This window comes from Rattus norvegicus, chromosome 10 (genome assembly GCF_036323735.1).
Source record: "Rattus norvegicus strain BN/NHsdMcwi chromosome 10, GRCr8, whole genome shotgun sequence".
Classification (NCBI taxonomy): domain Eukaryota; kingdom Metazoa; phylum Chordata; class Mammalia; order Rodentia; family Muridae; genus Rattus; species Rattus norvegicus.
In genome coordinates this window covers 87393952-87416808 of record NC_086028.1, presented here as the reverse complement: position 1 = coordinate 87416808, position 22857 = coordinate 87393952, and the positions used below count along the sequence as shown (strand labels likewise).

Genomic DNA, 22857 nt, shown 5'->3' with positions numbered 1-22857 from the left:
GGAAGACACACCTCCTCAGGTCTCCCATGCACCCACACAGACATGTTTACCACACGCACACCGTGTGTGTGTGTGTGTGTGTGCGTGTGTGTGCGTGCGTGTGTGTGCGTGCGTGTGTGTGTGTGTGTGTGTGTGTGTGTGTGTGTGTGTGTGTGATATGCTGAGAAATGATGAAGGAAACAACTTTTGCTAAGAAATGAAATTCTGCGTTGGCTGTAGGTCTGGCCAGGGAAGGAACTGCTGCCTTGCACACACCAGCCTATAAGCTACCATGAGCTCCCTGGCTAAGAATCACATGTGACAGATCCCAGGTCCCTCTTGCCTGGTGGCTGTGGACCCTCTACCTCTCCCACTGATTTTGAAGAGAAACCCAAGAGAGGCTTCCTTGGTCAGAATCCTTGGTGCAGAGCAATATGGAGTTGGTTGCACAGGAAGCACGAGACCCTAGGTTAAGTTCCCCAGAACACCCCCCTCCCCCCCTAAAAAAAAGCAAAAAAGGCATCCTTCTGCCTCTGGGTGGGGAATTGGGGGGGGGAGCAAACACTTTTAATTGAGACCATTAGCTGGTGGGATAACAAATGAACTTGGCTAGAGGAATTTGGTCAGCTGGATTCTGCCTTCTGTAGAAGCCCCACTTGTTTCCTTTGTTAAGCTAGCCCGCAGTTTGTTTTGAGAATGCCTGAGGGGCCCAGGGAGCCAGACAATTACAAGCCGAGCTCATTTTGATATCTGAAAACCACAGCCGTCTGCCTGTGGGAGGTGCTGGGAGAGCTGGCTGTGTCCCTGCCTCACCAACCCCCCCCACCCCCACCCCATTCCTCGGGTCACCTGGGAGTGCCAGCAGCAATTTGGAAGTTTGCTGAGCTTGAGAAGTCTTGGGGAGGGCTGACACTGGGCACACCCCCTTCTCCCCACCCCCATGGGGAGGAGGGTGAGGAAACATGGAACCAGCTCTGTTCCAGCCTGTCCTTATTGGCTGGCATGAGGTAGAGGGGGCTTTTAAAAGGCGACCGTATCTGGGCTGGGGACTGGAGCCTGTGCTACCGAGTGCCCTCCTCCTTCTGGCACCATGCAGCTCTCACTAGCCCCTTGCCTTGCCTGCCTGCTTGTACATGCAGCCTTCGTTGCTGTGGAGAGCCAGGGGTGGCAAGCCTTCAAGAATGATGCCACAGAAATCATCCCGGGACTCAGAGAGTACCCAGAGCCTCCTCAGGAACTAGAGAACAACCAGACCATGAACCGGGCCGAGAACGGAGGCAGACCCCCCCACCATCCTTATGACACCAAAGGTATGGGATGGAAAAGACAGTTGTTAGTTAGCACGGAGACCTGGGTGGTGACTGGGGTGGCTTTTAGAATCTTCTTTGGAGGTTCGTGTGGGTGGTTAAGCCTCTGCCACACCAGGGAAGGGACAGACTCACCTGGAAAAATTCTAGCTCAGTGTTAGAATCTGGAGGACAGGGTTGGGGGGCTGGCGGTGAGCACCCAAGGCAAGGTGGAGGGTGAGGTCAGCCAAAGCTGGCATTAACACAGGAATGGGCTTGAAGGGTGGTTCAGAGACTCTCCTGAAGGTGAGGACCAGTGGGGGAGGTGACAAGGTGAGGTTGATAGCACCTGCTGGATGCCAGATGCCGTGGCCATTACTGTATCCCACATGACCACCCCATGAGGTAAAGAAGGCCTTAGCTTGAAGGTGAAGAAACCGAGGCTCCTGAGATTAAAGTCACTTGGGGGTAAGAAGAGCTGAGACTGGAAGTTGGTTTGATCCAGATGCAAGGCAACCCTAGATTGGGTTTGGGTGGGAACCTGAAGCCAGGAAGAATCCCTTTAGTCCCCCTTGTCCATGATCTACCCAATGGGCCCAGTGGGCTAGCGTTAAAGAAACAACAGGGTTTGTAGGTACGGTTTTAGCATGTGACCTGAGGGGCAGTTGAGTGAAGCATCCCCTGTATGGGCACAGGTGGCATCATCTGCCCTGAGCTTATGCCCTGGCCCCAGTTTTGCCTCATTCCTGAGGACAGCAGGGCCTGTGGTAGCCTGCACAGAGAGATGCCTGGGGGATCAAGCACAGAGCTGGCAGGAATGAAATGGGTGGGGTGGCAGCTAGAGTGACACTCCACAGCGAGGACCTTGCTGGTCACCATTTGAGTAGGAGGAAAGGTCATTTTCCAGGTTGCCACCACACTCTGTCCCTCCCGTCTCCTAGCCAGTAAGGAGTTGGGGAGGGGGGGAAGGGCCACCCCAAAGGAGCACATGCAATGCAGTCACGTTGTGCAGAGGAAGTGCTTGACCTAAGGGCACTATTCTTGGAAAGCCCCAAAACGAGTCCTTCCCTGGGCACACAGGCCGCCCCCACATACCACCTCTGCAACGGCGAGTAAATTAAGCCAGCCACAGGCGGGTGGCAGGCCTACACCTCCCCTGCTGTGCCTCCTCTCTGGGGCAAAGGTGGGTCCTGGTCTCTGCCCCTCTGGCTTTGGTCCTGGCCCCCCTTTTTTTTTTAAATCCTTTTATGTCATATTGGTTCTGACACCATGAAATCTTTGGAGGTGGACAGGACCTGCATGTGGATTCGTTCATTTAAGACCTCCCATTCATCTAAGCTCACGGTAGGAGATAGAGCCTGGCCATGTATAAGAGATGAGGCCAGGCATCAGCCCAGAGGATATAACCGGGCATCCAACCCAATCTCCTTCCACAGAGAACAGACCCCAAGTCAGATCCAGTCACCCTTGAGTTACCAGCTCAAGGTACACAGAATGAGAGAATCTGGTGCTCAACGAATGCCTATGGTAGCAGAGGCCGTAGGTTTTGGGTCAGAACTCTGACCTGATGCTAAGCAAGTATCCAGGAAAAAGCAATAGGGCCCTCTATCCTGCCCCACCCCCACCCATCCCCAACCTGGGGCCCTATAACAAATCACTTTCACCCTTGAGGGAACCAGAGAATTCTGGCAGCCCAGTCCTGCCTTGGGGGCAAGTTCTTTTCTCAGCCCGGACCCGTGATAATGAGGGGGTTGGACACGCTGCCTTTGGTCGCTTTCAAGTCTAATGAATTCTTATCCCCACCACCTGCCCTTCTACCCGCTCCTCCACAGCAGCTGTCCTGATTTATTACCTTCAATTAACCTCCACTTCTTTCCCATCTCCTGGGACCCCGCCCCTGCCCCAGTAGCTGGTAAAGTGTAGGGGGGACCAGAGCAAGCCAGGTGTGGCTAGAGGCTGGCTACCAGGCAGGGCTGGGGATAAGAGTGCTTAGTTAGTGCGCAGGAAGCCTTGGCATCTCTAGTACCAGGGAGATGGAGATAGGCGAAAGAAATGAACTCAAGACCATCCTCAACAACACTGCCCGGTGTAATGGTGGATGAAGTCCTCGAATCCTGGCGACCTATTTTACAGAGGTGGGGAAGAGCAACTTTAACTGCCCTGCCCACAGATCACACAGGAAGTGAATGATAGAGCGCCAGTGTTTCATCCCGGGAAGGGGGGGCGGACCAGGGCGGGAATCTCCCTGCTTTCCGAAAGCTCCAAAAGTACCCGGTGTCTCCTTCCTATAATCCACGCAGATTCGAAAACGCAGGGCAGGTTTGGAAAATGAGGGAGGGGTGGAAAGAGCAGTCCAGCCTGGCCTAGGCTGCAGCCCCTCACGTATCCCTCTCCCCGCAGACGTGTCCGAGTACAGCTGCCGCGAGCTGCACTACACCCGCTTCGTGACCGACGGCCCGTGCCGCAGTGCCAAGCCGGTCACCGAGTTGGTGTGCTCGGGCCAGTGCGGCCCCGCGCGGCTGCTGCCCAACGCCATCGGGCGCGTGAAGTGGTGGCGCCCGAACGGACCCGACTTCCGCTGCATCCCGGATCGCTACCGCGCGCAGCGGGTGCAGCTGCTGTGCCCCGGCGGCGCGGCGCCGCGCTCGCGCAAGGTGCGTCTGGTGGCCTCGTGCAAGTGCAAGCGCCTCACCCGCTTCCACAACCAGTCGGAGCTCAAGGACTTCGGACCTGAGACCGCGCGGCCGCAGAAGGGTCGCAAGCCGCGGCCCCGCGCCCGGGGAGCCAAAGCCAACCAGGCGGAGCTGGAGAACGCCTACTAGGGCGCGCCCGCGCCTACGCAGTCCCCGTGCGATCCGACTCGTTTTCAGTGTAAAGCCTGCAGCCCAGGCCAGGGGTGCCAAACTTTCCAGACCGTGCGGAGTCCCCAGCCCGTAGAGACCGCTCGCCCTCCTACCCGCTGCGGGGAATTCCCGCAGGCCAGGAGTGGGAGCTTGAGTCCCAGACTGAGCCATTCTGCCTATCCCAGGGTGGGGGCTGGGAAGGTCATTCTACCCTTGTCGCACCCCTTCAGGGCAAGGCAGTGTTTCCACCGTAAAGGAAAGGGAGTGTGGGACAGAAGACCTGGGACTGGTTATGGAAGTACAGTACGATCTACTCCTCTACACCAATGTAAAGCCTGCGCGGGCAAGAACGAGAACACAGCACTAGATAGGGTTTCTGACCCTGACTTGGCCACTGAGTGTGAGGTTGGGCTACGTGATTCTCTTTTGGTACTGTCTCCTTTGTAAAATAGGAACTGGGATGAGCTTAGACTCTCCAGGACTCTGCTGAGATTCCAAGAATTGGGGTGCCCCCTTGAAGGCAGGTGAGAGAGAGGAGGAAAGAGAGGGAGTTGGAGGAGAGATTGTGGTGGGCAGCCACCTAGACAGAAGAAGCTGTTGATTCCCAGTCTGCTCTCCCCGGATGTTTGGCTTCCTCCACTCCGTCTCAAATCTGCCTTCAAATCCCTACCTGGGATAGGGAAGGTCAGAGTCTGAGAGATGGCGAGTGATGGCGGAAGGGACAGAAATCACACTCCTGGGCCCCCAAAGATCAGTGTCCCGCCCCCAGCTGCCTTGCCATATTTTAAAGGGATTTTCTACACAACAGTTTAAGGAAGGTCGTTGGAGGAACTGGGCTTGCCAGTCACCTCCTATCCCTGTCCCTTTCCAGGACACCTCCTCCCGCCTGCCACCCACGGACACATTTCTGTCTAGGAACAGAGCTTGTTCATGCTGTCCTCTGAGACGGCAGATATTACATTAAAAAGAATAATACCGTGGGGGGGGCGCATATGCTGTACATATGCTGAGAAGCTGTCAGGCGCCACAGCGCCACCCACAATCTTTCTGTAAATCATTTCCAGACACCTCTTACTTTCTGTGTAGATTTTAATTGTCAAAGGGGGAGAGGGGAGAATGTTTGTAACAGAAGCACATGGAGGGGTGGGGGGAGCCCTTGAGGCTGGGCTGGTGGATTTGGCGAACTTTCCATGTGGGACTCATCCACAAGACTGAAAGCCACGGTTTTTGTTTTTTTTTTTTTTTTTAAAGAGTTCAGTGACATATTTATTTTCTCATTTAAGTTATTTATGCCAACATTTTTCTTGTAGAGAAAGACAGTGTTAATACCGCTTTGTGAAGCTCAAGTGTGTTTTTTTGGCGACCAGAGGCATTGTTAATAAAGACAATGAAACTCCGGCAGGAGGATGTGGTCTTGTTTTGTCAACCACACACAAATGTCGCCCACTCCCTTCCCTTAGTCACAAGACCCAAACCTTGACACCTCTGACTGCTCTCTGGTCGCCCTTTGTGGCAAGTATGTGTTTCCTTTGAAAAGTCACTTTCACCCTTTCCTTTGCAAACCTGGCTCTCATTCCCCTGCTGGGTTATCACCATACCCTCACCCCAGCCTCCCTTTAGCAGTCCACTCTGCACACTGTATTCCAAAAGTGCTGGTTTCACCAAGCCATTCCCCTGCCCCAGGTCATCCCATTGCTCCTCTTTACTCCAGACCCTTGTCCCACTAAAGCTTTCTTGCTTCTCATCTCCCTATCTGTCAAGCCCTCCTACTGACTCCCAGTGGCCCTGCAGATATCCCTCCCTCTTAAGTTAACTGACTCCACTTGCCAAGCATGTACACACATAAATCAAGGACGGAATTCCTCTCTATAGGGTTCTTGGAACTTTCACCTACCCCTGAACCTTCCAGGACTGTCCCAGCGTCTGCTATGTCCTCTTTCTTGTGATGCCCATACTACTATTTGGTTCCCAATTCTAGGACTTCCCTTGTTCATTCATTCATGGGATAGTGTCCAGTCTGGCCAAGCCCTGCCGGATACTGGAATGAACGCAAACTCAAGTACAATTGAGGACCAGTTCATCACTGGGCCAAGCTTTTTCAAAAAGAGAATTTTACACCTTCCCTAAAAAAATGTAAAAGCCTTCAAAAGCAGAGGCAACACCTGGCTCTTCTTTCAACATCAGGGTTCCTGCTTTTGAGTCTGGTGGGGGAAGTGCATACCATACGCCCAATACTTGGGTGGTGAAAGCAAGATGATTGGGAGTTCGAAGCCAACCTGGGCTACAGGAGGTCCTGTCTCAACCTCTCCTTCCTGCCTCCATTTTTTTTTTTAGATTTATTCATTTATTATATATAAGTACACTGTAGCTGTCTTCAGATACACCAGAAGAGGGAATCGGATCTCTTTACAGATGGTTGTGAGCCACCATGTGGTTGCCGGGAATTGAACTCAGGACTTCTGGAAGAGCAGTCGGGTGCTCTTAACCACTGAGCCATCTCTCCAGCCCTCCATTTTTTTTTAAAGATTTATTTATTTATTATAGATGAGTACACTGTAGCTATCTTCAGACACACCAGAAGAGGGCATCAGATCCCATTACAGATGGTTGTGAGCCACCATGTGGTTGCTGGGATTTGAACTCAGGACCTCTGGAAGAGCAGTCAGTGCTCTTAACCGCTGAGCCATCTCTCCAGCCCCCGCCTCCATTTTTTTTTAAAAAGGATTTGAAACGGCAGCACTTCAAATCAAGTGCATCTTTGTGTGAGAGGAACTCTATCCCTAATGTAAGCTTCCATCCTTAATTTATGTGTGTGCATGCTGGGGTTTGAGCCTGGGACTTTGTACATGCCAGGCAAGCTCTCTACCATGCTATCCCCAGCCCTCACTGGCTTTTTGTTTTAACTCCCAACGAATCCCCCTTTTTTAGAATTATCAACATCATGTCTTTGACCAATATCATTTCGTGCTGCCAGTCTCCCTGTGGTTCCTTCACGGAATCCAGGCATCCTGAAGGATGTCCCAGAGCAAGGAGGCCATGGAGACCTTGGCCAGCCCCACAAGGCAGGGTGGTGCAGAGGGTGAGGATGGAGACTCTGGAGACAGGCTTGCAGTTGAAGCAGAGGAGACGGGGGTCCCCAGGATTAAAATGCTTGCCCCCAAAGCTATTCCAAGCTCAGTTCCCGGTACTTGCACCTATTCAGCCATCCAGAACCCAGTGGGCATACAGGAAGAAGACAGTTATTACACTGTTGTGTACTAACTGTGCTTCAGAGCCAGGCAGGGACAGCTAATGTTATGGTGACCCCAGGGGACAGCGGTTACAGAAGGAGCACAGAAGAGAATGCTGCTAGAGGTTGCCTGAAGGAGAAGGGATCCTACACCTTTAAGCAAAGACTCCACCCACAAAGACACTGAGGCTGAACAGAGCTGCCCATGGCTGCAGGGAGCTCATGCTTCATCTTTTTTTTTTTTTTCTTTTCTATTTTTCGGAGCTGGGGACCAAACTCAGGGCCTTGCGCTTGCTAGGCAAGCGCTCTACCACTGAGCTAAATCCCCAACCCCCGCTCATGCTTCATCTTTAGCATGCCTGTGCATCACCACCACATGCCAGGGATGTGGGATCAGAGAGTCCAAGTGATGCCTAAACCCAAGCACACCTAGGGCTTGCTTTCTGGGATGGGCAGATGCAGGAGAGACTAGCTTGGGCTATGATCCCATTACCACAAAGGGGGGGGGGAGCCCAAGGTCTAAATTGTAGGTCAGGTTAGAGTTTATTTATGGAAAGTTATATTCTACCTCTATGGGGTCTATGAGGCTGGCGCCCATCAGAAAGAACAAACAAAGGACTGAGCTGGGAGGGGTGGCACTCCATTGCAGGGAGCACGTGTGCTTGGGGCGCAGCCAGACATGAGGCTTGTATTAATAGTCTGAGAGTCAGACAGAGACAGAAGGAAACTCTCTCTCTCTCTCTCTCTCTCTCTCTCTCTCTCTCTCTCTCTCTCACACACACACACACACACACACACACACACACACACCCTACTCGTTTCTCACTCGAAGAGGCCCTACTTACGTTCTAAGAACAAACCATCCCTCCTCATAAAGGAGACAAAGTCACAGAAACCCAAAAGAGCCACAGAGTCCCCGAGTTCCTCCACTTTCCTTGAAATGACTTGGACTTGTAGCAGGGGAGAAAGAGGGCCTGCAGAGGCCTCCTGGGAGACCCAGAGCCACAGACACTGAAATCTTGTGCTGGAATCTATTTAAACCCTCTTCCACAGGTTCACTGACTTGAGTCCACATTCCCCAACCCTGTCTCCTGACCACTGAGGATGGTCAAGCCTCCCCATTCTTGGAGTGCACCCTGGTCTCCCCATCTGAGGGGACATGAGGTCTCAGGTCTTGTGTTCTTGTTTTGTTTATAATTTAATTTAGGTGTATGAGTGCTTTTGCCTGAATGTGTGTCTGGGCAGCATTTACATGCCTGGTGCCTGAGGAGGTCAGAAGGTAGCATTAGATCCCCTGGAACTGGAAGTACAGACAGTTGTGAACCACTATGTGGGTGCTAGGAACAGAACCTGGGTCCTCTGGAAGAGCAGCCAGCCAGTGCTCTTAATCTAAGCCATCTCTCCATCTCATTGCTGAGGTCTTTACAGAGACAGGAGCCAGAGGAGAGTTTCTTTTAGACAATAGGACCATGGTGTTCCTGGTAACGTGTGAGAACAGGACATGGTGATCCCCAGTGACACCCAGTGGCCCAGTGTAATTATTAGCAGCTCTAGTCTTACTCCTTATAAGTCCCAGTTTGGAGCAGTAGATCTGTGTTCCCTGCTTTGAAGTGGCTGAGGTCCAGGTATCTACTTCCTTCCGGATGCTCCTTTCTCTTCCTGGAGTTAGGGACGCTCCCTGCCTGCCTGTAAATATGTCTACTCTTCAGCCTTCGACAAGATCACTTTCCCTGAGCAGTCAGACCAGTCCAAAGCCCTTCGATTTATCTTTCAGAAAGAACATCCCATTTTTGTTGGGTGGTGGTAGCACAAACCTTTAATCCCAGCACTCAGGAGGCAGAGGCAGATGGATCTCTGAGTTCATAGCCAGCCTGGTCTACAGAGTGAGTTCCAGGACAGCCAGGGCTATACAGAGAAACCCTGTCTCCAAAAAAAAAAAAAAAAAAAAACCAAAAAAACCAAACCACCCCTATCTCAGAGTGTTTGTCCCCGTGGTTTATTAAACATCTGTTTTGTCCCTTTGTCTGTCTATACTACAAGACTCAGGAGAGCAGCTCTCTCTCGCTCTCTCGTTCTCTCGCTCTCTTGCTCTCTCGCTCGTTTGGACACCCCCAGAACCAGATGTATGGGAGCTGACTAATGTGCTACAGCTGCTCATTTGCGGCTGGGTGGGTTGGCAGGATGGAATGGGCTGGGTGTGGTTACAATGACGGAGGCCAGCAAGGACTATGTGGCTTGTGGCCAACGAGGATGCTGCGCAGAACAACATAGATGTGCGGGTATGGGCACATGCAAGCAGAAGCCAAGGGACAAACCTAGGGCAGTGTTTCCACAAACACCCTTTTTTTTCTTTTTCTTTTTTTTTTCGGAGCTGGGGATCAAACCCAAGGCCTTGTGCTTCCTAGGCAAGCGCTCTACCACTGCGCTAAATCCCCAACCCCCAGACACCCCCTTTTTAACATGGGCATCTCTCATTGGCCTGGAGCTTGCCAACTGGGCTGGGCTGGCTAGCTAGTAAGTCCCAGGGATCTGCATATCTCCGCCTCCCTAGTACTGGGATTATAGTCGTATATGAGCATGCTCAGCTTTTTTTATGTGAGTTGTGAGCTTTGAACCCAGGACTGAGTGCTTGCAAGGCAAGCAGTTTAGTGACTGCTTCATCTCCCCTGTCCTTAGGACTCTACCTTCTATTAATGTGTTTCTGCTAGACCAACCTCTGAGGGTGAGCCCTAGTCCCTGTACTCAGCAGCTCCTGGGCCAAGTCAAATGGGAAGCCAAGATACTGGCTTCACTGATACCCATCAGTGAGGTAGAAGGCATGAAGTGAAAACTTGGGATTCAAGGCTCATGATACCAAGAAACAGAAAAGGACAGGGAAGGATATGAGCCAGATGGATACAGGCAGGAGGGGTGGGACTCTACATACGTGGAATCTGGCGTACAACAGTTACCTGCATGGGGTTTGGCATGCAACAGGATCTTTAGCAGGTTCACCACCCAAGGAAACAGAAGCCAAGAAGAGAGGCGATATGAGAGTCAGATGCTGTCAGTCATGCTGGAGAGATGGAAGCAATTAATGAAGTGCCACAATTAGGATATTAGCTTCCTGGGGAAAGGCAAGAAGCTGTGCTGTGGGCACTGAAGGGAGCCTTGGATGACGTCACATTCTCTGTATGCCTGGCAGGGCAGGTTTTTTTTTTTTTTTTTTTTTGGTTTTTTTTTCGGAGCTGGGGACCGAACCCAGGGCCTTGCGCTTCCTAGGTAAGCGCTCTACAACTGAGCTAAATCCCCAGCCCTAGCAGGGCAGTTTTGGAGACAGAGACTTGACTCGTGCTCATCTGATTCCTCCTTTTCCTACAGTCATCTGGGGATCCTGAACTTAGTTCTTGTCCAAGAAACTGGAGCTGGCAGTGGACAGCTGCAGCAATAAATGCCTGTAAGAGGATCTGAAAGGAGGGAGGAAGATGAAGGACTCAGAGGATCAGAGACCTCTGATACCTGGCAAAGCTGTAAGACCAGTCTCTCCTACAGATGGGAGACAGAGAGGCAAGAGAGGATGGTCAGGGGAGGAGTCAGAGAAAGGAGAGAGGACCAGAAGAAACCAAAGAAGGGAAACACTTGTGTTTTACAGCTACTGAGTGCTAGCCGCATGCCAGACAGCAAATGCCAAGGCTCAGTGGACCGTGGCACCTCATGGGACTCCTAGCCCAGTGCTGGCAGAGGTGGGTGCTGAACAATGCATGGTTTGGATGTGGTCTGAATGTGGTCCGGTCCTAGTTTCCTTCCAGTTGCTGGGATAGGGCATCCTGACCAAAGCTACTTTAAGAGAGAGAGGGGTATATGTATTATAATTCCAGGTTATATAAGTTCATCACTGTAGGACTGGAGTCTTCGTATTCAAGGTCATCTTCCACAGACATGCCACAAACCAACCTGTTCTAAGCAATCTGTTATGGACTCCTTTCCCAAGTGGTTCTTAACTGAGTCAAAACTACAAGAGACAGTGATGGTCCCAGCCTCTAAAGGTTCGGGCAGGAGACCGAAGTCTCATTGTTAAGTACTGGGAAAATGAAACCTTTACCCAGAGATAGATAGTATTTGGAGTAGAGCCTTTGGGATTTTTCAGAACTTCTGATGACTACATAAGGAGAGATGGGGCCTGGAAGAGACTCATACACCTTTTGCTACCTCGTGTTACCTGGCCTGCTCCTTGGGAAGCTCTAGCAAGAAGGCCATCACTAAATTCCTCGCCACCTCGCACCTCCAGAACTCAGAGCCAAATTAAACTCTCTTGCCATTGTCGTCAAAACACAGCTGGTCTGCATTGTGTCACTGACAACGGAAAACAGACTTGCCTAGATGGATACCATGCACATTGCCTAATGTCTAGAAATGAAAAGTTCTATAGAGAAAAAGAAAATTAGCTGGCACACAGAGAGCGGGCCCTGAGGAGGCGGCCAGTGAGGTGTAAATGTTCATTGAATGGGCCATATGAGGGTCTGGGGTGCATGTGCCAAGGAGACCTGTGAATGAAAATCACTGAACGCATGTCTAGTCTGAAGAAGGACACTACAGATTGTTTTAGGTGTCCATACCCACTTCTCCAACCCAGTGTCACACACACACACACACACACACACACACACACACACACACACACACAAGAAAGAAAAATCTGGGAGCAAGTACAGTACTTAAAATTGCATGTGTGTGTCTGTGTGTGTGTGTGTGTGTCTGTGTCTATGTCGTGTGTGTGTGTGTGTGTCTGTGTGTCTGTGTGTGTGTCTGTGTGTGTGTGTCTGTGTCTATGTCGTGTGTGTGTATGTGTGTGTGTCTGTGTGTGTGTGTCTGTGTGTGTGTGTCTGTGTCTATGTCATGTGTGTGTGTGTGTCTGTGTCTATGTCGTGTGTGTGTGTGTGTCTGTGTGTCTGTGTGTGTGTCTGTGTCTATGTCGTGTGTGTGTGTCTGTGTCTATGTCGTGTGTGTGTGTGTGTGTGTGTGTGTGTGTGGTGTGACTCTGTTGTCACACGTTCCTCTTGCCCTGCGAGTTGAAAACCCAATGACCCCAGAGAGGCATAACAAACACACTGTTGGATGAACTGCTACCATACACGTTCTTCTTAAAGTGTCCCGTCTGGTTTGCTGTTCCCATCGGACAGACTATTGCAACAGACTCTATATGCTCAGCCCTGAGCTCCTGCTAGGATGATGTCTCCTCAGAAAGTCATCTGTGGCTGCAGGACAGCCTGCCCTCCACCTGGGCCACATGGCTGCAAACTCTAGGTTGGAACGGAAACAGAGCTTAGCTCAGGGACGCATGTAACATGTTGGTTTTTCCTTCCGTCTGTGGCTCCTACCTGGACATCAAATAGATGCAAGCTATGGAGCAAATATATCCGTTTTCTTCTCCCATCCGCCTAGTTCCTAACAGTAGTGACTCCGAGTGCTTATTTATTAAGAAGTGCCGTGGCCATAAGCCTGGGCTCATTCCCTAATTAACTCATAACTCATTCAAACTACCCCTTTGTCTTCCACATGGTTAGTTATGTCTCCTTCAGTCTCAGGGGATGTTTATAAGAGATTCTCTCTGCAGAGCTGAGAGTGGTGGCTCTCAGGAGGCAGAAACGGGCGGATCTCTGTGAGTTCAAAGCCACTCTGATCTACACAGGTTCCAGGGTATCCAGGACAATGTCACAAAAACTTTCTCGAAATTAATTAATTAATTAATTAAAAAAAGGAAAGAAAGAAGACAGGTTCAGTGGTCTGAAGGAGCCCCATGGGTTAAAGAGTCTAGAAGAGCCATGGTGGTATAGACCTTAATCCAAGTGCTTAGGAGACAGAGAAAGGTAAATCTCTTTGAATTTGAGGCCTGTCTGATCCACATAGCAAGTTCAAGGCCAGCCAGGGCTACATAGCGAGACCCTGTCTAGCGTGCGTGTGTGTGTGTGTGTGTGTGTGTGTGTGTGTGTGTGTGTGTGTGTGTGTGTAAATTAAAAATCTAAGGGGTTGGGGATTTAGCTCAGTGGTAGAGCACTTGCCTAGCAAGCGCAAGGCCCTGGGTTCGGTCCCCAGCTCCGAAAAAAAAATTTTAAAAAAAAAATCTAAAACCACATTCTTTTTTAAAAATGTGTATTTGCTTGCATGTATGTATGCATGTATGTATGTATGTATGTATGTATGTATACCATGTGTGTGTCTGGTGCTAAAGGAAGCCAGGCATGGATCCCCTGGAACTAGAGTCACAGACAGTTGTGACACTCCCCAACCCCCTACCATGTGTGTGCTGTGAGCTAAACTCCTGTCCTTCGTAAAGGCAGCAGGAGCCTAGGAGTCCTGAACCATCTCTCCAGTCTCATTCTTTGAGAGAAGTCCTTCCTATTTCCCTGAACTGAGCATGCTTTTCAGTGAGTGTGCTCAAAAAAGCCACTGCAGACCCTCTTAGGGAACACTCACTTCTACTTGGCTCATGAAACGTATACAAGTGTATACACACACACTCATACACGTGTGCACACACACACTCACAAAAGCATGCATGCACACCATCTTTATTAGACTGTGCCCTGCTAAAAAAACTTACCCAGATACTCTAAAATCTCACTTTTGCCTTATGGTGGGCAGGTTCCAAGATTGGGACTGGCATACTGGAGACCAAACAAGGCAGAGGTCTAGAAATCACAGCAGATCAGAAGCACCAGCCTGTACAAGAGAGAGTCCCACACCTTCCAGGGACACTGGGCAGGGAGCTGGGACCTTGCCTCTCAGCCCAAGAAATTGGTGTGTTTCCTGTGTGCATGCCTCTCAGAGGCTCCATAAGATCTGCCTTGGGCTTCCTGCATCTAGAAAAGCCTGAGGAAAGTGGAGAGGCTGCCCAAGTCTCTCCCACAGTCCCCTTCTTGCCTGGCAATATTTTTTCTCTGGAGGAGAGGAATCAGGGTAGGAATGATCAAATACAATAATCAAAGAAAAATTAAAAAGTATAATGTTAAAAAACAAACAAACCTGACCTGGGGACCTGGCTCACCAGTGCAAAGTTCTGGCCACCCTTGCATCGGATCTTGCTTTGATTCCCAGCGCCCACATGATGGCTTTCAACTGTAACTCTGCTTCCAAGGATCCAACACCCTCTTCTGGCTTCCACAGACAAAACCTAGTCCTCTGCAAGAGCACCTTAACTGTTGAGCCATCTCTCCAGCCTCATATTGGATCATTTAAAACTACTGGATGGGGCTGGAGAGATGGCTCAGCGGTTAACAGCACTGACCGCTCTTCCAGAGGTCCTGAGTTCAAATCCCAGCAACCACATGGTGGCTCACAACCATCTGTAATGCAATCTGATGCCCTCTTCTGGTGTGTCTGATGACAGCTACAGTGTACTTATATATAATAAATAAATAAATCTTAAAAAAAAACTACTGAATGGTGTTCGATCTTATGAAGACACAACTGCCCAGTCATCCATTTGCCATGAGTAGATATCTTGATTCTTTCTGACGTTCTCCACGAGTTATAAGAAAGATATCTGTGGGGGTTGGGGATTTAGCTCAGTGGTAGAGCGCTTGCCTAGCAAGTGAAAGGCCCTGGGTTCGGTCCCCAGCTCCGGAAAAAAAAAAAAAGAAAAGAAAGAAAGATATCTGTGTCTCCCAAGAGAACACAAGATGAAGGGCCACTGAGATGGCCCATGGGTAAAGGAATTTGCCACAAAATCTGACACTTAAGTTAAGACAGTAGAGGGAGAGAAGAGATTCCCACAAGCTGTCCCCAAACTTCCCACACGTGTGCTCAACCCCCAAAAAAATAAAGTTAGTTTTAAAAATTACACTATATGATTTCTACAGACACTGCAGCGTAAGGTACTTTATGACCCCAACGAATGTTTCCTATGGTCTTGATGCCCCTGATAGAACTAATGCCAAAATCCTGCCTCCATTGTGACTTCTGGAAAGAGAATTGCATCCTGGGAACAGAATCTTCATGAATGGATTAATGAGCTATTAAGAAAGTGGCTTTGTTATTGCACATGCATTCCATGTAATGACCTCCACCATCATGTTATCCAGCATAAATGTCTTCACCAGATGTCACACAAATATTCTTCCATAGACTTCCAGAGTGGTAAGCAGAAAGCATACCTCTTTATGGATTAACTAGCCGAGGGTGTTTTACTGTAGCAACAGAAAATGGACTGAGACTGTTCTAATACAAAAGAATTGTCTCCCTTCCCTGTTCAAATTCCACCATGGTTTCCTATTATCTAAAAGATAAACTCCAGGCCTAGAGTTTAGGTTGCCAGTATTTATGTAAAAACAAGGCATGTTGACACACATCCGTAACTCTTAATGCTGGGGGTCAGGGGTGGAGACAGGTGGATCCCTGGAGTTTGAATTCTAGGTTCTGTGAGACTCTTGTTTCAAAAGACAATATAGTGAGTGTGACTGAGGAAGACATCTGATATTGACTTCTGGCCAACAGAGAGAGAGAGAGAGAGAGAGAGAGAGAGAGGTCAACTATGGCTGTCCCCACCTTTGGAAGGCCTTCTCAAGCTAGCAGCACTAGCTCTGACCAGCTTCTCATTCAAGCCCCTTTTGCAACATCATCACGGGGGTGGAGGGATGGGGGGGAGCAGGGCCCCACCCTAGAACACCAAGCCTGTGGTTGTTTACTCAGGACACTATTGAGGGCCAAGATGACAGATAACTCTATCGCTCGGCCAACAGTTGGGTATTGCGGTGTTAGGTTATTTCTGTGTCTGCAGAAAACAGTGCCACTCAGACAAAAGAAATAAGTGATATCATTTTTCATTCAGGCAACTAGATCCCGTGGTACGAAAGGCTCCCTGGGGAACCAGGCTGGGACAGCACGGCTCCTGAGAAGCTATTTCCGTCTGTCAGCTTCTCTAATCTCTTGATTTCCTCCCTCTGTCTGTTTCCTTCCTCTTGCTGGGGCCCAGTGGAGCCAGTGCTCACAGGGAGGAGGGTGGCAGGGCCCTGGTCCTCTATGGGATGGGGGCGGGGGCCCCTGTCAGCCCAGTGACTTTTTTCCCCTTTTCTTTTTCTTAGAAACCAGCCTCAATTTAAGATAATGAGTCCTCACTCACGCGTGCTCACTATTCATAGGGACCTAGCCGCCCCCACCCTGTCAATCTGGCTAAGTAAGACAAGTCAAATCTAAAAGGGAACATTTTTCTAAAAATGTGGCTGGACCGTTGGCCAGCACTAACCCAGGGATGATGGTCTAGGTTACACACCCCCTGCCAGCCAGCCCAGTGCTTTTCTTCGGAAAGGAGACCTGGAGGTGAAAGGAGACTGCCAACGTTTGATGATGGTGTCAGGGTGACTCTTTAAAATGTCATCCATACCTGGGATAACAAAAGCTCTTCAGGAGTCATCTGGCCCTCCCTTCAGGAAAAAGATTCCACTTCCGGTTCAGTTAGCTTCTGCCTGGTCTCCTGTCCACAGTCTCTGTCCTCTGTCTGTGTCCACGAGTCCTCACCCATCCGGTTCCCACCCTCATCCACCCTGCCCTTTTAGTTCCTAGAAAGCAGCACCATAAACTTGGCAGGTGGGCCATTAGTCACTTTGCTACCACTGTTACCATGGCCACCAAGGTGTCATTTAATCATGAGCTCAGAGTCTAGCGGGATGGCTCCATTGGTAAGATGCTTGTTGCAAAATCGTGAGAACCTGAGTGCAATTTCCAGCACCCATGGTAAAAGCTGGATGTAATTCCAGCACCAGGAAGGCAGAGACCAGAGATCCTAGAGCTCCTGGCCAGGCAGCCCAGCCTAATGTGTAATCAGGGAGCGACCCTGTCTCAAGAAACAAGATGGGTAGCTCCTGAGGAACATCAAATGTTGACGTCTGGCCCCTACACACACAAATACGCAATACACACAACATCTACCCAGACACATGCATTCACACACAGGCAAACATGCACATACACCTGAACACCCTCCACAAATACATACTTAAAAAATAAATACATGCACACATAATACATACATGCACACATACATACATGTACACATACATGCATGCACACATAGTACATGCACACATAGTACATGCACACATACATATGTATACCAACATTTCCTCTCCTTAGTCTCCTGACTACTCCCTACTCCACCCCAAATTAGGCCTTGAATTCTTCTATTTCTTGATCTTGACCCCTCTGTGCTTAATATGCCTTTTCCAGAGAAGGCTTTTCCTTGAAGCTCTACCACTCATGACATCCCTCTAATTCCCTCCCCCGCCTCTCTTTCTCTCTAGGGAGTTAAAGACACACACTACTAAGTTGCCATGGGACCAGTTTATTCACCTATCCACGCCTGCTTCTGCTCATCCGGTCAGATAAGAATTCCAACCTCTCTGGAGCTCTGCCCGGACCCTGCCTTCACCATGGCTCCTCCATGCAACGTAGCCCTGCACACCTCCAGCCCGACTTTCAGTTCTCCAACCTCCGCTGGCCCAGGTCTGGCTTCTGTACAACCACCAGTCTCTTGGAAATCTTATTTCTCTTCAGTTTCCCTCCCAAATCCACCACCTTCTCCCTTCTCCTGACCTCTAACGTCTTGGTCAAATGATACCAGCAATGCATGGAATTAGCAGTTTGGGGTACCACAGAGTCAGCAGGGGAGCCAGGAAGGATTCACACTCCCAGGCCTTTGCTTTGCCCAGGATTCTGACAGAAAGCTGAGTTTTAAGTCACACACAAGCTGGGTTCTGAGGCAGCCCCACCACATCAGCTAGCACTGACCGAGCTGTATCTGGGCGGCGGCGGTAACGGTGGTGGTGGTGTGTTTTCTGTTTTTACAAAGTTTCTCTAATTCTTGTACAAAGGGAAAAAAATCTGGGCAGAAAGATGACTGACTTTTATGCCGCTTACTGTCAAAAGTAATTCTACTTATACACCCTTATACATGGCATTGCTTTTGTTGGAGACTCTAAAGTCCAGATTATGAAATTTAAAAAAAAAAATATTCCACAGTCCTTACAAGGTAAAGAGTGAATCCAGATAGAAAGTCGAGAAAAGTATGGAGTTTGAGTGTGGAGTCCTGCCAAGGGTCTGGACGGAAGCATCCAGAGACGGCCTAAGACAAACCCCTGGCCTCCTAGGGAGCACTAGCAGCCCTGATGAGGTGCCAGACATTGCAAAGTGGAGGGGTACGGGATCAGGTCCATGGAAGGGCTTAAAGCGTGGGTGTAGCAGCTCCTCGCTGAGGGGTTCCAGGTGCCGCAGTGGGAGCCACCTTGGGCATCATTGTTTCGGGAGGTGGGGATTTGTGGGGTGGGGCCAGGCAGCCTCAAGGCTGCTTTTCAACCCTGATTAATGAGCTGGAACAAAAACAGCGGCCATCACACTGGCCCCATACACTGGGCTTGCCAGCTTCCACATCTGTCTCCGCTCCCTGCCTGGGACCAGCTCAAGTTCTTCGGTTCTGCTCACCCACAAGAGGAAGTGTAGCCTATTGGCCACGCCGGCTCTTCTGGACCAATCAAGTGAGAGTGTGGCAGGCCCTAGGCTCCTGTCCAGGGTGGAAGGCTGCTGGATAGGATGCTCGGTTATCTCCTGAGCTGGAACTAGTTTAGTGACTAGGATTATGTCCGTGTTGGCCAGCGCCCCAGCAGCCTGTGCTTGTATAATAGCGAGTGCTCTTGTTTTATTTAAGAACAGAGCCTCGGACTCAGTGTGTGTGTGTGTGTGTGTGTGTGTGTGTGTGTGTGTGTGTGTGTGTGTGTGTGTACACGTATGTCTGTTTCATACATCTGAAAAGTGACACAACCACTTTTCACATTGCGGCATCTGCATAACCCCCATTCTTAATGGTGGCCCAGTGGTTGAAATTTCAGGTCGAACACATGTCTGTTAAGGATTGGCTGTTACCTTCTGACCTACCTGTTACAATCTTTTCCCCAAGGAGCCTGGGCTCCTGATCCCTGACTCAGGCCCTGCTCAAATCCAGTTCCTACCTTGTGTCGCTCATCCCGGCTCCCTGGCCTGTTCTTGCGCTCTCCTCCTTCCTCAGGTCTTGTTTTTTTTACCCAAGGTGTACGCCACAGTCCCTAAGCCACCCCTGGAAGACAACTAGGATTCTTCCTTCAAGCACGGAAACTCCTGAGTTACCACCCACTCTGCATGTGTATGTGCATGCACATGCACATGCATGTTCACGCATGTGCATGTTCATGCGTATGGTTCTACTTACATATGTGTGTGCATGCACTGGAGGACAGAGGTTGATAGCGGGTATTTCCTTCCATTGCTTTCCACTTTACTTTTGCTTCATTTTGAGGCAGAGGCTCTCCTGCTTGCCCAGCACTGAGATGTATGCCACAGCGTCTGGCTTTTCCTGTCATTGCTGGGGATCACATTCAGACCCACATGCATAAGGGGCCGTCTCCCCAGCCCTGCCATTCATTTTTAAAGTTCGCAGTATACGACAGAATAAAGTACTGAATACTCAAGATTTCCCACTATCTAATGTTTACGTTGAACAGAGTAAGAAGTGGGGTCCCTCAGCCCGCTTCTCTGACAGCAGTGAGGAGCTTGTGAGTGATAAGGAGTTGGGAGGTCCTAGGGATGGGGATAGTGAAGTGTTTCCTGGTTTTTCCAGTTTGCAAGTAATAGGACAAATGTCATGTGTTCCTTTGGCATCGTTAAAAGTTGTTCTTTGGGGGTTGGGGATTTAGCTCAGTGGTAGAGCGCTTGCCTAGCAAGCGCAAGGCCCTGGGTTCGGTCCCCAGCTCCAAAAAAAGAAAAGGAAAAAAAAAAAGTTGTTCTTTGGGACAAAGTATTCAGGCTAGCTCCCTAGTTTGGCACCATCAAAGAAAGAATGCAGAGGGGAGACAAATTAAGGGATCAGGAAGGGAAGGGAGAGAGATCATTAGAAAGAGAAAATGACAGTACACACCCAAGACTGGACACCTCCCCAGAATTTCAGGTGGCTTGTGTTATGGGCAAACCTTCACAAAAAGGAGGATTAGTCACTAGTTAAGGTGGCAGACAAAGGTGAACAATTGTAAAACGGGTTGGGAGTTTTCAAGAATAATCGTGTCAGTCATGTTGGTGGTGGTGGTTTGTGTCAGCCATGTTGGTGGCCACCAGTTTTGGGTGGCTTTGCTGCTTTACTGTTTGAGCAGTCACATGATGTCCTGATCTTCCATTCAGGGACTGCAGTGGCCTCTGGGTAGTCCTTTCCATCCCACTCAGCCTGTCCGGGTCACCTCAGTCTAACATTCTTATGAAACATGTCAACTCACAAAGCCCCAGAGTGCTTGCTGACAAGCCCCATAGACATGATCAAGGCCAAACGACATGGGTGCTTTTGACACTGTTAAGAGTTGTTCTTAGAGTCGGGACTCAGGATGCAATCACATTGGGAAAAAAGCATCAGAAATTTAGATTTGTGTATAATAAAAAATTCATTTTTTAAATGAAACAAGATTCATTAGGATGGCCCTTGGCCTATCTCCTTAGGCCAAGTATATACCTATATCCCAGATGTTTGGCTCTGCTACTTGAAGTCCCATCCCCAGCCAGATTCTACCCAGAGTCAGCCCCGATGCTGGTCCAAAAGGGTGTTTGGAACATCTGATGGCTTTTAGTCTGTCACCACAGGAAATAAAATGGAATTCTATTTGTTGGCTGCCCCTTTCTTTAACTTGGGTTTTTTGTTTTTGTTTTTGTTTTTTAAACAGTGTCTCTAACCAAGGATATCTTTGAACTCACTATGTAGTCAAGGATAACCTTGCATTTTCAATCCTCCCATTTCCACTTCCCATGATGGGACTGGAGGTGTTCACCACCATGCCTTGCCAATGCAGTGCTGGAGATCAGACATGCATCTCTTCATGTGTGTTTTATGCATGTTTCATGCACACTTCATGCATGTTTCATGCACTCTAGGCAAGCACTCTCCCAACTAAGCTACATCTTCAGACCCTTCTCCACTCTATGCTCATCTCTGGTGGAACAATTTGGGGTCAAAAGACGCTGAAGTAATCCAATGAGAAGCCAGTCTGAAACATGGTTCATTGTCTTAAGTGCTCTCTGCCTAGGAGACCAGAGGGTCCTGGTGTGTGGCTCTGTCTGTCTTGAACCCAGCTGGCTCCTCACTGAATGGGGCAAAGGTGAGTTTCCAAGGGAAGGAAGTCAGACAAGGAAAGAGAGACCAAGGGAATGGTTGCTGTGCATTGTGGGCCAACAGGAGGAATGACTCTTCTGCATCCCTGTGAGAAGAAGTGGCCCTTGCTGGTGCAGCCTCAATGAGCATTCATCTGAGGACATTCATGGGTAGGATGCAGCCATGAAAATCTTACCTAGATTTCTCTTCTCTTGGGATTCTTTCTCCTCTCAGAATGGAAACATATCTGAGGCTCCCAATGCACCGATCCCTTCCTAGAAGACAAATGCGTTCCAATCCCACAACCCAAGCAGACAAAGTGAAGACCACCTCTCCAGGACACACTGGGATGTGCAAATGTATGGTAGCAGGATGGATGGGCGCTCCTCCAGGCTGGAAGGCTGGAGAACAGCAGTGTTTTTACCTTACAGTGAGAGCATGCAGCTCTTTAATCCCTGCATCCCACTTCAGACAGTTATGAGGGGTTTAAGGGTCATCAGTATGTATCGTTGAGCCACAGAACCCAGACATGGAGTGTGAACCTCGAAGCAGAAAAAATCATCTGGGTTCCTTTGTGCGAAGGCTCAAACAGACCCTCTCTCTATAATTGGCAGTTTTCTCCACATTCAACTTCCTGGGGATATGAAGTAGGTGGGGTCCCAGGACCCCACAACCAGTGACTCTATCAGAACTATGAGGAATAGAAGGAAGGTCATTTGCTCAAAGAAAAACCATGTCCTGGGGAAAGGCAATTGCCTTGCAGTGGCCTGACTGCATTTAAACTTCAGGGGTTGCTAGGCATCAGGGCTGCTTAGCAAGTATGGCGGCTTGCCAAGGCTGGCCCACTGGCTGGCCCCTTACAGGTTGCGAGCTGAACACAGCTTTTGCAGGGGGATGTCAGCAATCTAGTAGATAGTAGGGAATCTGAATTTAGAATCCTGTAAGACAACATACCAAAAAATACCACTCTTCTCCCAGTAAACTTGAATTATAAAAAAAAAAAATTATCCAAATTATTATGGTTACACCTAAAATTTTGTCAATAACAATTTTCATAGATTTTTAAAAAACTCTTCTAGTATATAAATGAGTCATGGTTAGCATTAATTGCCAATTTGACAAGGTCTAGAATCACCTAAGAGACAAATCTCTGGGCTTATCTGTGAGAGGTTCTCTAGGTTGGGTTAACTGGGAGGCCTCAATGTAGCTGTCAGACAGCACTGTCTCATGGGCTGGCGTCAAGAAGGAAGAGAGCACCATGTTTTCCACTTCTTGGCCAAGGACACTATGGGGCTGACGGCTGCGTATTCCTGTCATGGTCCTTTATAAAAAAACAAACAAACAAACAAACAAACAAACAAAAAAACCAACCTCCTTACATCACTTTTGTCC

The 22857-nt window shown here is 49.4% G+C and overlaps 1 protein-coding gene across 1 annotated transcript; it reads left to right on the top strand.

The window, feature by feature from the left end:
* Positions 1–1042: 1042 nt before the first annotated feature.
* Positions 1043–4087, top strand: Sost (sclerostin). Its single transcript, NM_030584.2, has 2 exons — positions 1043–1289; positions 3666–4087. Exons 1-2 carry the CDS (start codon positions 1070–1072, stop codon positions 4085–4087), a joined length of 642 nt encoding a protein of 213 aa, NP_085073.1. The 5' UTR covers positions 1043–1069.
* The last annotated feature ends 18770 nt before the right edge of the window (positions 4088–22857 follow it).

What these genes read in the sequence shown, in the direction of transcription:
- Sost (NM_030584.2), top strand. Translation starts at nt 1,070, where the DNA reads ATGCAGCTCTCACTAGCCCCTTGCCTTGCCTGCCTGCTTGTACATGCA. An exon ending in CCATCCTTATGACACCAAAG is followed by an intron (nt 1,290 to 3,665) that starts GTATGGGATGGA and finishes CTCTCCCCGCAG; the next exon opens with ACGTGTCCGAGTACAGCTGC.